The sequence below is a fragment of the Agelaius phoeniceus genome, chromosome 16 (genome assembly GCF_051311805.1).
Source record: "Agelaius phoeniceus isolate bAgePho1 chromosome 16, bAgePho1.hap1, whole genome shotgun sequence".
Classification (NCBI taxonomy): Eukaryota; Metazoa; Chordata; class Aves; order Passeriformes; family Icteridae; genus Agelaius; species Agelaius phoeniceus.
This window is the reverse complement of record NC_135280.1, coordinates 7,089,509-7,103,063: the sequence shown is the minus strand read 5'-3', so window position 1 is coordinate 7,103,063 and position 13,555 is coordinate 7,089,509. Positions and strand designations below refer to the sequence as shown.

At 38.7% G+C, this 13,555-nt stretch overlaps 1 protein-coding gene across 4 annotated transcripts in view; it reads right to left on the bottom strand.

Moving 5' to 3' along the window:
- Window positions 1–471: 471 nt before the first annotated feature.
- USP42 (ubiquitin specific peptidase 42) overlaps window positions 472–13,555 on the bottom strand; it is an 18,318-nt gene continuing 5,234 nt past the window's right edge. For all 4 annotated transcript variants that reach the window (XM_054643561.2, XM_077187019.1, XM_077187020.1 and 1 more), the window contains 14 exons: window positions 12,749–12,859; window positions 12,481–12,583; window positions 12,247–12,314; window positions 12,013–12,083; window positions 11,387–11,469; window positions 9,983–10,094; window positions 9,459–9,599; window positions 9,152–9,252; window positions 8,571–8,709; window positions 7,190–7,918; window positions 6,742–6,827; window positions 4,618–6,114; window positions 3,851–4,143; window positions 472–1,581 (listed from right to left, as the gene is read on the bottom strand). In XM_054643561.2, the coding sequence (XP_054499536.2) occupies window positions 1,541–1,581; window positions 3,851–4,143; window positions 4,618–6,114; window positions 6,742–6,827; window positions 7,190–7,918; window positions 8,571–8,709; window positions 9,152–9,252; window positions 9,459–9,599; window positions 9,983–10,094; window positions 11,387–11,469; window positions 12,013–12,083; window positions 12,247–12,314; window positions 12,481–12,583; window positions 12,749–12,859 (3,575 nt within the window). In that variant the 3' untranslated portion in view covers window positions 472–1,540. The remainder of the gene's footprint in view (window positions 1,582–3,850; window positions 4,144–4,617; window positions 6,115–6,741; window positions 6,828–7,189; window positions 7,919–8,570; window positions 8,710–9,151; window positions 9,253–9,458; window positions 9,600–9,982; window positions 10,095–11,386; window positions 11,470–12,012; window positions 12,084–12,246; window positions 12,315–12,480; window positions 12,584–12,748; window positions 12,860–13,555) is intronic.

Sequence of the window (13,555 nt, the reverse complement as noted above, 5' to 3'; positions counted from 1 at the left end):
CAGGAGTGTTGGTTACTTTGCCACGTCACTTTATGTAAGTCACAGAACTGTTGCCATAGGAACATTATGCAGGTACATTATGCTTTGGCTTGATGGTGTTCTCCATGTACCAAAAGATTACTTTAAACTATTTAGTGAGACATTAACCTTGCTCTTTTTTGCTTTTTTTCCTGTTAGTTTTGGTTTTGTGGTTTGTTTTTTTTTTGCCATACACAATACCGAGCTCCTGCTGAGCTCCCAACCTGGTGCCTGGCTGTGGAAGCTTTAAGTTCAAAGGAGGAGCCTTCAGCATCCTTGTGCAGGCAGCTGCAGTCCCAGTTACTGATTTTCTTCTCTGGCTCACACCAACAGCACCTTCTCCCCTACACTGAGGGGAAGATGTGACTTCTCCAGTGTCAAACCCACTCTGACAGCTCTCAGCTCCCATGACACAGTGCATGTTAAATAACTCAAGTAAAACTCAAGTAAAAATCCATTTTAACTTTGCTGTATTTATATACTATATAAATTTTACATGCTATATATTTACAGTGGGGCAAGTGCTTTTTATCTTTAAAAAAACAAAGATCAAACTTTAGACATCTCTGAACAACACAGCTTGTATAAACCAGACAGATTATTCAGATGAACTGTATTTAATACAGGTTCCCCACTCATCTCCTGATGCAGGACCAGTGAATAATAAGTGCATCACAGTTTGATAGCATTTAATAATAAAAATAAAAATCACAGTATGAATTTGTCTGTAACTAGACACTTTAGAGAGACAAAACAGACAACTGAGACTTAAGACAAATGACAGTATATTAAGAAAATGTAATAAAAACATATGGAACAATATACAAATAGTCTTGAGAGATACATTCAGAACTGCATATTTGTTGTTTCACAATGTCGAAAACCAGAAGATTTTCTTCAGATCTTGAATATAACTCAAATGTGAAGTAAATTAGTTTCTAGTGTCAGACCACAGAAAAAAAAAATGAAGCTCTTGCAAAACTTGTGAAGTTTTAAATAAGTCTTTAAATTAAATATACAGACTGTCAGTTGCAACTTTTATAATTCCTGGTCGCTCTTGCACCAGATGTCTTAACTTGGAGTAACATTACATGAATAACATAAAGTCAACCTGAGTCTGTAATTAAGCAGCATTTGAGATGGTCTATTCCAGGGCATTATCTCAGCTCAGTGAGATATTTATGTGGTAATTTACAATGTTCAGCAGTTGTAAAAAGTTTTCACCCTTTTGGATTAGAAGTATATTTTAAAAAAGAAAGTCTCAAGTTAAAAACTAAAAAAAAGTTCTTATATGGTAAAATTCTGTACAGAAATGTTAAGCACCACTTATGACTGGATTTTGTCTTGATGGTAATTGATAATAAATCTTAAGTTTTGATGGTCACTATTGGTAATGTCAGGTTAGAAGGTAAGAAGTCGTTGAAGGTAAGAAGTCGTTGGATGCGATGATGAGAAGTTGTTGGTTCTGAAGGTGAAGGGTTGGTGGGGTGGTGGTCAGAAGTCCTTGGGGTTGGTGGTGGGTTCAGTCTGAGTATTGAAGGCTTTCATCAGTCAGCTCCACATCTGAGAGGCAAAAGGAAACCAGGTCAGTCTTGCTGTGGCATTTAGCATTAAACTGCTCAGGGGTCTGGTTTCTAAAGGACAAAGCTCAAAGCTGCCCCAGCTCCATCTGCTCCCTCAGGCAGGATCCAGCTGCTCCCCAGTCCTAGGCTAAGGCTGCAGAGCTGTTCAGAGCCTTAGGACAGAGCCACCTGCTTGAACAGCAAGAGCTGGACCTTGGCTGGAGCAAATGTAATTGAAGTTTTTCAATTCAATTTGCCTAGAAAGCAGCATTGTTTTAGTAACAATCTTGTGGTCAGGCTGACCATATTGTTCCCACAAGGGCAGAGCCTTCAGAAACTTGCTGGAGAGAACATGCAGGAATGTAGGAAAGAACTGCTTCAAAGCTGCTCCTTCCCCCTCCTGTATAAACTTTTCTGAAAAAACAATTTTTCACTAGCTGTTTTCATCCTTATTAATTTACTCAAAATAACAGGAGTTGGGTGAAAAGGCACAACCTCACAAATCCTCAGTGGTTCCTTGTCTGTCCCTACCTTGAGACATTTAGCATTCTAAAAACACAACCAAAGCAGCTTCCATCCAACAGAGAATTCTACTTGAGACCCACTTAAAAAAAAAAAAAAAAAAAACAAACAACAAAAACTGACATTCCAGAAGATGGAGCTAATTAACATCCACAGACTTGAGGAAATACTAAAATTCTCAAGACTTAAACTGCTTTTTCCAGCCCTTGTCTCCCCCTGGTGTTGTTCAGCAATGAACAAACAGCTCCTTCTCCTTCTCCTTCCTGCACGGCCCAGCACCCTCAGTGCCCTGCCCTGAGCAAGGAGCTGCAGAACGTGAAATTCCTCACCCAACCTGCTTTGGGAAAACCGAGTTTGCCACCTGCTGGCCACAGAATCACCACGGCCAAACCACGACTGGGCACGAGCATTTTATTCTGTTTAGTTCCTGATTTGTCAGCTAGAACAGACCCTCTGAGTGCAATAAGGGTTATTTTGGACATGAGTATCAAAAAAGAAATCTCCTTTTACAATATTAGGATTTGAAAGACCTCAACTCAGTTCTTAATTATTTCTCATTAAAGAATAATGGGTGAACAATCAGCTTTCCCTCCACTCTGTATTTTTAGAATACAACTTTTGGTTATCTGTGTCTTAAAATACAATCAGGTTTTCCACAAATGCACTTCCCCTTTGCCTTGAGCAAACTTTTCAGTGCAAGAATTCAGTGCACTGACTGTGGCAATCTGCACAAGTGTGGAAACCCCATGAAAGGGATTTTAATTTTCCAGAATTTCAAGATTAAACTTCTCCAATTTTTTTGTTTTGTGTGCTATATTGACAGTTTCAACATGACTAGAAATGAACAGGACTGTCACTGACCATTACCCAATTCTTAAACTGTAGGTATAAAACGTAGACAATTTAACAATTAAACTTGCTTTTGGATAGTGAGCTGTCTTCTTCACTTATCTTTGAGTAAAACAGTTAGGGGATTGTTTTGGTTTTCTATTAAAACAGATCAGTAACTGGAACTGGTTTATGTCAGATAACAGGCATTTAATAAGGTTTTATTTCTATAATAAACACTTCTGTTCAGCAAAAATTTCATGGGAAATGTTGTCAAGTTTGATTTTAGATGTTGAATTTGTTGCAGTGTGCAATCATCTTCATTGCATAATTTTAGAGCTAATTAATTTAAACTAATTAATTTATCTACTGCGAGCCCAAGTTGAGATTATGACAAGCAACAGCTGAGAGCTCAGTATAAATTTAGTCAGGCACACAAATTCATATTTGGGTTTTTTGTAAGAAGCACCAGACAGACTTTTTCAAATACCAAAAATTGGGAAAGAGCTGTTTCCTCAGCCCACTTCTATGTATTGTTAAGCCTATACTAACAGGAAAACCCCACAACTGAATAAAACAATAGCAGGAATTTAACACTCTCCTGGTGTTAAATTGTGAAGTGTCCTCTGGAGGTTTGACAGCTGTGCTTAGGAGAAGGCAGAGCTACACCTGGACCAAAAATATTTCGGTATTATCACCAACTCCTGTTATTCTGAGTGAGCAACAGCCCTGTTTGTAGTATTTTATTTAAATTATGGAATGATTTGGATTGGAAGGGATCTTAAAGATCATCTATTTCCAACCCCCAGCCACGATGCTCTTTGGAAGCTGTGCTGAACCCCAGGGATTTCATCAGCCAAGCATTTAAAGATGGCTGTGACCAGCCAGGAGTCCCTGCCACCACCACACCAGGGCCTTACCTCTGACATACTCAGTGGCTGCCATGGAGCTGTATTTCTTGCTGTCACCTGCACCAGAAGGCTTCTCTTCCTTGTAGGGTTGTTTACTGCCCTGGTTTCTGTATTGCTCACATAAATGGTCATCTGGAGGACGGGATTCTTCCTTCTTCTCCCATGTTTTCTTCTGGAAACGAGGATCTAAATATTCCAATAAGTCTTTCAGTTTCCTGTCGTGCTTCTTCTTTTTCTTCTTTTTCTTATGTTTGCGATTGTCATTGTCAAAGTGGAGCACAGAGCAATCCAAATCATAAAGTCTGAAGGAAACATGCAAGTTAAAAATAGAAAAACAGATGTGGCACTTGATGTATATATGAAATGTTATTTATTTACCACAGGTGACGACTTGCAGAGTGTCTGCTACTTTGTGGTACTTTCTGCATATCTAAGTTAATTTAGATGCAGCAATCTTAAGCCCTCAGAATGAAGGACAAGAGGTCGTGGTTTGTACACAAATTGTTAACAGGCATATGGGGAATAAAAAAAAAAATTAAAATTGTAACCTAATCAAGAGCGGTGTGCAGATGTTATTCTGTCTACATTGTCCAGCTCTAGTGTTCTAACACAATTCAGCAACATCTTTCCTATCTTCTCTTGGCCAACCTAATAACATGATCCCGTCACATCATGACAGATAAGTTACTTAGAAACAATGAAAAAAAGGCAGACATGAGAAATACCCAGAAAATAATTAGGAAAAAATTGCTGATTATGCTGGAATCCTTGCTTACTTGTAATCCTTCTCTCGATGTTTATCTTTGGACTTCTTTTTCTTCTTGACCTTCTTATACTTTTTGATTCTTTGGTCGTCTGTCTTTCGGCATTTCTTTTCTATGTCACTTCCACTTTCCTCTTGGTGGGAGTATTTTCTTTTGCCATTTCTTAGTTTTTCTTTTTCGTTTTCCCGGGAAGAGTCCTCAAAACTGGAGTGAGCTGAGCCTGGAGGAAGCGCGTGCCTCTCACGGGGGTATTTCTCCGAGTGCTGCTGAGGTACTGAACAGTGGTGGAAGTTTGCTCTGTGGCTGCTGAAGTGATGCACGTCCTCCTCTCGGGAGAGTGTGCTGTGAGCCCATCTGCCTTTGCAGTGATAATCCTTGTGTGACCTGCTGTAAGCTTGGCTCAGTTTGTCATAGTCTTTATCACAATGAGAAGACCTCCTCTCCCTACCATCCCTTGTTCCATGGGAGGAATAGTAATCATTGTAGTACCTGCATTTGTCCCATCTCCGTGGTTCATCTTGATAGTATCTGTCTCTAATCCAAGGTCTGTCTCCTTTGGAATAATAATACCTATTCCTGTCTGGATCTGTCCTTTCCCTGCTTCGGGATCTGTAGCGAGAATATTTTCCTGAGCTCCTGCCATTACTGGGACTGTTCCTTTCATTGTGGGAGGATCTGTACTTGCTCTCACTGCAATACTCCTGCTTGTGACGGCTTTGCCTGTTTGTTTCCATGCTGTGAGAGCTCCTCCTCCTGTGGGAATGATCATCTGGTTTGTTTCTGGTTTGTCTCTCCTTCTCCTCAGTGTCCGAGCTTTCTCTCTTCCTCCGGTAGTGCTCTTTGTCAGTTCTTTTAGAGTCATGGATTTTTTTCTTATTTTTTTTCATATGTTTATCATCATCTTCACATGTTTTATTACTCAGTCCTTCATCTGCTCTAGAAAATTGACTTTCCAATACTTTATCCAGCTTTGTAATAGAAGAGTCATTAACAGGTGGTACCGCTACATAGTTATTAGAAATGTCCTTTATATCTTGGCATTTGTCTGTAATATCTAGAGATGCAAGTTTTTTAGAACTACATTCAATGTCAGGCTTTATAGAGGAAATTTGCCCTAATTTCTCTTTGCTCTCAGGAGATCCTTTGATGTACAAAGGATTTTCTTTTGAAATGAGTTCAGGTTCTTTTGATCTTCTTAGTTTGTCTTTATCTCTGATGTCTTCAGACTCACACTGCCCAAGGAATTCACCTTCAGTATCCAAGGATTTTTTCCTAACCTTGTGCTGACCATTGATATTGAGATGTGCATTATCAGCTTTTGTTATAATACTTTCAGCAACTTCTTCTTTGGTAAAAATCGTTTCAGAATCTGATTGAGTAAAAAGTTTCTCAACCTCACAGCTAAAGTTGGAAGGAACCTTCCTGGATTCTTCATAGGCAAACAGTGCTTCCATCACTACAGTATCCGTAACTCCATCTTTGTCAGAAGACTTCTGAGGTCCAGAGACACTGCACAAAAATAAAAACATACTTTTAACTTGAAAAAGTCCATCTAAAAGATGTTAGAAGTAAAATCTCCTAAAAAAAAAAAAAGTAGCTAATGCAAAACTCTGAAAGACATTGACTTTAGAAAACCATGCTTACATCTCCCTCAGCTCCCATGGAAACTTTTTCTTCTCTCAGTTCTTCAGGTCTTGCCTTAAAAAACCCATCCCCAACACATCCAACTCCCTCCACTTGCAGCTCTGAATGTCATCAATAGCCACAACAACTGTATTGCTCTTCCCTCAGTTAGAAAAAAGGTAAACACACAGATTTCCCACTCTCCCAAGTGGAAGAGCAGATTGTGGGAATTTACATTCACTCATCCTAGGATGCAGAAAAGGGAAAGAGGAATAGAAAAAGTATTCCAGACAATGGAAGAAAAATGTAAAAACATCCTGTGAAAGTTTTATAGGAGGCATCTGCCTGTATTTAGTATCAGGATAATGTGTGCCCAGTGCTGATGTTTGCAATACCAGATGGACAGTGTGGAATTCTTTGTACTGATGTAAATCTTTTAAGTATTACTAGTAGATGGGTAAAATAGTAATAAACTTGTATGAAATCTTGTTTTAATCAGTATAGTCATTTTACCTCTTTTCCTCTGACAAGCTGTTCAACTGGCTGTACGTAAGAGATTCTAAGATACCTTGAGGATCTGGTGACAAAGCTTTAGGCATCTGCAATTAAAACACAGAAGTTAACAAAGAAAAACCTTTTTTTAGTAGAAAACTACTGCTGACAAACTTCCAACATTAGATGTTATGCAAGATCACAGAGATACCTGCACTACTCCCACTTGACACGTCATCCCTCTCCTCCCAAAAATGTATTTTATGAAACTTATGAAGTATAATCTCCCTGAACTTCTCTTATGTTGACATATGTCATATGTTAGCTCAGCTCTGCAAATTCAGTGGGATAATAGCACAAAGGGTTAGAATGAAATCTGTGCTGCGTTTTCCTGTATTCCACATTGTAGTGCCCAAGGATATTGAATATCTCATAGGTGAGAAAGTGCAGATGAACAAATGGAACTCACCGCTTCAAGCACTCCATTTGCTTTGGAGAAGAAGATCTCCGAAGGTTTAACGGGTTGGACTTGGCAAGTGGAATCATCAAGTTTCAGTCCATTTTCTTTATATTCATTATCTAAACTAATAGCACCATTTAGGGAATCAATTTTTGGCAGCTCATGCTGGGATCTTTCTTCAGCATTCTGACAGGATGAATGGGAGTTATGCAATGTACGGACCACCTTCCCAATCAGAATCCCATTGGAAGAGATGACGTTGCAATGCCTTTTGAACAAGCCCTTTGACTCCTCGCATTTTCCTGAAGGCTCTGCACCGTAAGGGACCATGTTATCAGAACACAGCTTAGGGTTTCCATTCACTGCTGGCTCAACAAAGATTTCATCAGGAGCCTCCTGCTTGGAGACATTAGTAGCAACTGACACTGTGGAGAGGTTTGAGGTAGGCTCTGCTGCTGAAGAGTTTGTAATTGTGGCTGAAGGAAGGGGCTTCAGATCCTCCTCCTCCACAGCGCTGCTGGGACACTCGGCCTGCGGCACCGCCTGCCGGGGGGGCAGCTTGTTGTGAATACTGATGGTGATCTTCTGGGCTTTGGAAGGGTCTGCCATTGAAGGCCTGGAAATGGCCCAGTTCTGAACACAAGCTGTTGGTGGAGCTGAAGACGGCCTTTTGACAGCAACACTAACAGTACTGGGATCCTCTTTTAAGGGTCCATTTCCATTTAAACGACTTGAACTCTGGATTTGAAGAGATTGTAAGATGGAAATGTTTAAACACACAGCACTGGAAGTTTTACAACATTAAATTCTCATGCTAAACTGTTCTACAGATTGCCTCGATACCCAAGAAAAAACCTCACCTCCCTCTCAATATACATGCACATCCAAAGGGTGTGAGTAAATCCTGCCTTTGGTATCAAATGAGCATCAGTTTCACACCCACCCAAACAACTTAACATTGACTACAGCTATTAAAAAAAATATTTATTTTCCTCCCCAACAAATATTTCTGCTAGTACTCAGGAACAAGACAATTTGTATTCTATCACTGTCTCAACTAAAGTAACACTGATAGGGATGGGGGAGATATTTACTTTTTAAATTTAAATTATTTAGGCATTAATAGACTACTTTTTAAATTTAGATTATTTAGGCATTAATAGATGACTTAAATTGTCTCAAGAGCACACCTTTAGAAAGCTGAGCTGGAAGGGTAAAGTAACAAAGTGGCATGGCTGCACAGTTAAGGATGAGCCACTGTTTGAGCAACTCTGGCTCTAGCATGAGGGCTGCCAAGAAACCTGCAGTGTGGAAGGGAAACTAAAACTCAAAAAACCCCACCCTACACCAAAAGCTGGTCTAAGTTGGTGCTATTATCCCCTGGAATTACCTTGATCATGTGAGGAGGCAGCCGTGGTCCCATGAAGGCAGGCTGCTTGCTGCTGGCCCCGCGCTGGCCCAGGAAGGAGCGCGGGTAGGAGGGCGCGGGCAGGTAGAACGCTCGCTCCCCCAGCGTCAGGTCATAGCGCCTGGGGACAGAGCACAGCTGAGCTCAGAGCTCCTCCTGCAGCCTGCTCCCGCTTAAACCCATCCCCTCATCTCAGCAACAGTGAACATGACACAAAAGATACATCTGGAAGACTTAGGCAGAACTACAAACTGAAGATTAGATAATGGTTTTCCTACAATGTCCTTTCCAGAGCAATGGTTCAGCCTCACACCATCTATGGCCATGATTTCTCCTCTTTTCCAAACCTGCCAGCTACAGTGAGCAGATGGAAAGCAGTGTACCCAAGTGTCGAAGTTTAAGGTCAAGCAATGAAAGGTAATAAATGACACGGGGAATTCCCACTTAGACAGAAATATACAAATAGAAATACTTTCCTACAGTGAAAAGAAAAAGAGTTCAAAACAAGAAAAGTATCAGCAACTTGAGAATAAAAATGTTCTGAGGACATCTGGTGTTATTACCTGATATAGAAAAGTACGTAAGCTTGCTGATTGAGAACTGTTTTGATATCAGAAAGCTCTACTGAGGCATCATTCATTCGGTACCAAAGTCCATTACCAGCCTGCAAACAAAGACAGAATATCTTCAGATGAATTGCATGTGTTCCAAAGGACATCACAGATAGAGCACTGCAGAACAAAGCATACCAAAACAAAGCAAACAAAGCACATGATGCAATGTTTTCCCCTAAAACCAGTGGTTACCAATAACATTTTAATTTCTTTGCCAGCACAAATTTTATCCTGTTAGAAGCTGAGCTGATTCTACCTTTATGAAACAGAGATAGTGTCCAGCATTACAGTTGAAGCCACTATGTACAAGAACTGCATACAAAGCATAGATGAGGGGTTCTCCAATAGATTGGGACATATATGCTCGAAGATCCAAATATTCAGGGTATTTTACATCCTAAACAAAGACAAAGAAGATTCAAAAGTTATCCTCAAGTACTTCATGGAACAGCCTGAAAAACACACAGATTAGGACTATATAAATATATTTTTCAATTCACATGAAAATGCCTATTCTCAGAAACAACATTTAATAACTTAAGCTGCAGGGAGCTATTTTCCACAGAATTAGCTCTTTAAGGAGAAGGTATCTTCTTATGGTCACATAGGAACTCTATCAGTAATAAAAAAGAAAGTAACAGCCATGGTTGCTAAGTTGTTATATCAACTTCTCTTACACTGTAGTTACTGCCTGAAATGTGAACAAGTTTAAAATGAGTATTCATCTTTGGGAAATGCCCACTCCAAGAGGATAAAGCAGCATTCCAGCTGCAAACATACCTTGTTGATCTTTCCACCTGTAAAATTTGCAAATCTTTTCAGTGATATTGTGAGAACATTGGAAGAGCGATGTATCGTGTATCTCTTTGATGCTGGAACCATCTTTTTACACCTTTAAAACAAGCACAGACATATTTTTAACATTATATTCTTTTCTCAGCCAGAAGTGAAAAAAATTTCCATCTCTCACACGGGCTTATGCTATTTGAATGATATTTTGCTTGTACAATATATTAGATCTTTTCTTAAATCCATAAACTGCATTTCAGCTTTGTTAATAGAAAGAACATAGCAGGATATTAGAGGCAGCTCCACAGAACAAAGGATTTAGGACATTATCTCCAGATAGCCAAATAAATGCCTGAACATGTATCTTTCTTATGTCAAAAAGGTAAGGCAGTAAAAAAATCACTGGAAGGAAACAGCCATTCTGCAAGAGGCAGACAGTATTGGACAATATTGAGTTTTCTTGTACTGAGGTTGCCTGGAAAGACTGAAACCCTCTGCAGTCCTTCAAAACAAAATTGTTAATTTTGTTTATTTCACTGCACACTTGAAGGAGGTACAGACTAAGGCCTGAAATGCAACCATCAGCACAAAGACTGAAACATGTCACTTCACATTGTCAAGAAAAGTACTGCTGAGTAACAAACAGAAAGGATTTGACTGTCTCTTTTAAAACTGATGTCAAAATACAAGGCACAGAATTCCAAACTGATGGAGAAAGGCAGTGAACAAAATAAGAGAGCCACCCAGAATAAGGAAAACAAAAAAGAAGTGGTTTGTAAAATTCTGAAACTTGTATTTAGAGATGAATATTTCAGGCAGTAGTAATCCTTATTAGGAAAAATAATGGTAGAAAACAAAAAGGAAACTGAAAACTCATGTAGTAGTTTGCCAGCAATGGAAATGACACTGTACATATCCCAAACCTTTCTTTTCAAGCTCACAAAAAGACTAAACTTCTGGGTTTGTGTGTGACTAAGCTGGTGTTGCTCCCACCCCAAATCCTTGTCCGTATCCCTGTGCTCCAGCTCACATTTCTCAGCCATGCCTTTTAACTTCTGGCCTTGACTATTTAGTGTGCAACTTCACACTCAGGAAGGCTGACAAGGCCCAGCACAGACAGTATTGGAAAGAAAAGTCCAATTTGAGCAATACAATTCTTATAATGTATTTCCAAGTATTCAAATAGAAATATAAAAATTACTAATTTAGAAATAAGTGCATTATTTCCCAAGCTTTGAATGATTTCAGTATATTAGTTATGTAAACAAAACTGAATGAAACAGCAAGCCATGTCTGTCTTACAGCTAAACAAAGCCAAGAGATAACTCATCCTCCCAGTCATGCACTGCATTGAACATGGAACTTGTATCAAGGTGTAATTAATAATAATCTTACTTGCTACACTTATAGCTGTTTTCACCATCCAGCTGTTCTGGTTTCACAAATTGTTCTAGAGCTCTGGTGACAGATGTAACTGCCTGCAGGAGTAGAAAGAAAGTAGAACACTAAGTCACAAGAACTGCACAATTTCAAATACTTACAAGCACTTTACAAGAGAACCTTGCTAGTTTATACTTAAGTGGCCTACTGTGAATCAGCAAACACTGTGAAGGAGGAGACAGAAATGGAGTTCTCTGAGTATTTACCTCATTTCAAAATGATCCCACTTGAAAATAAATAAATTTTGCAGTGCCAGACAGTATCTGTGGTATGCCTTGGCATCAATAATGAGAACAATCAAACCCATCAGTCTAACAATAGATGTATATTGAAGTAAAATAATTGAGAAGTATGATTATATCATTGTTTGTGTAGCCATAATTATTATTTTTCCAGCTTAAATCCAATCCAAACATGGAGAGCATTTCCATGGCTTCCACAGAACAACACAGTCCAATCCACCACCATCCACTACAGAGCTGTTTTGCTTTAGCAAGATAAGTTTCTAAGCAAAATGACTTTATTTTGCAAAGGTCTACAAGCATTTACACATCTCAGGCCTTGCTCACACACATTCTTACCTTTATATCCAAAGTAACGTCGAGAAATGGCTCATACGTGTCCGACACTGCTTTGCAGTTCAAGCACTTCACTGCAACCAAAATACAAATGCTTAGCAGCACTTGAATGAGGCTAACTGCATGAACTTAAATTATTAATGCACATTACTTTAGTCAAACTACAAACTCCTTTGCTACAGACAGACAAAAAGACACAGAGCAGTTTGAAAGACAGTAAATTTTTTAAAAATGTACCTCGAGATCTTAGATATCCTCCAAATATCTGATAAATAAGTGTGGTGGCTTGAGAAGATCTGTCTAATCTGGAAATAAATTAGAGTCAGACCTCAGAAGACTGAAAGCACGGAGTTAATTCCTCAAACAATTTTTGGTTTTATGAAAAGCAAGGACACAGATTTTAATTCATGACAGTAAATAAAGTAGTAAGAGGGGCTAGGAAAGATTGAAATGTAATTATTTTATGCTTACTTGGTGCTTCCATTCAAGCAAGCTTTCTGTAAAGCATCGACAGTGAAGCATAAGAATTCATGTGCATCCTCTTGACTGCCAAAATGGAAATGTTTTCCTATTCCTAATAAATAAGAAGGTTATCATATATTTATTTCTTATAGAATGAAAGAAAACACACATTTCTAAAATACCTCTTCTTTAAAGTAGCAAAATTATTTACATGCATCAAATAACTCACTGTAAAATTAAAGAAAAAATAAAAATAAACCTGTATCAAACTACTTACTTTTAAGGCCATTGATAACAGATGTGGGTTTGATAGCATTATTAGAGCAACACAGGACCTGGTTGATGTGACTTTCCATTGTGCACATCATACAGAATCCTTCTACATGACCTAGTGAAAGAAGAAAGTATCCCATTCTAGTCAAATACACATTGCTAAAAGGAAAACCCACCCCAAAATAATAATAATCTAAGTAGTGGGGGCAATGTCCACTCTCTGTGGTACATTCTCTTCTCCTATGGTGTCAATATCCCAACAGTTTCGTGGCATTTCATTATGGAGAAGTGTACAGAATAAAACTCCTTAAATCACAAACCAGGCTGCTCAAAACCCCATCCATCCTGGCCTGGACCACTCCCACTGGAAGGTATCCCAGTTTTGAAGGTTCCTTCCAATAATTCCGTGATTCTTAACTGAAATAATTTTTATATATGAGAATAAAACAAAATCAAACTTCTAGGAATATATATTAAGATACCAGACTAGAAAGCATACAGCTGCCTTAGGAAATAACTCCATATTTATGGATATAAAAAGAAACTCCCCTAGGCTTAATAAAGTCAAGTATAAAATCAAAATTCAAAGAACACAAATTCCAGGCTTTAAAATATACAAACTTAATTATTTAGAATAAAATCAGCCTAAATTTCAATACAGTCCCCCCCAAATTTGTATTTGAGTTCATAAAATATTAGCTTGTAGTGCTTTCTAGAATGTTTGGGTTTTTTAATGGGTCAACCCTGAACATGTAATTTATCACAGTATTAGTGCACTGCAGGATCTCAGCTGTGAAGACTAAAAATCTTT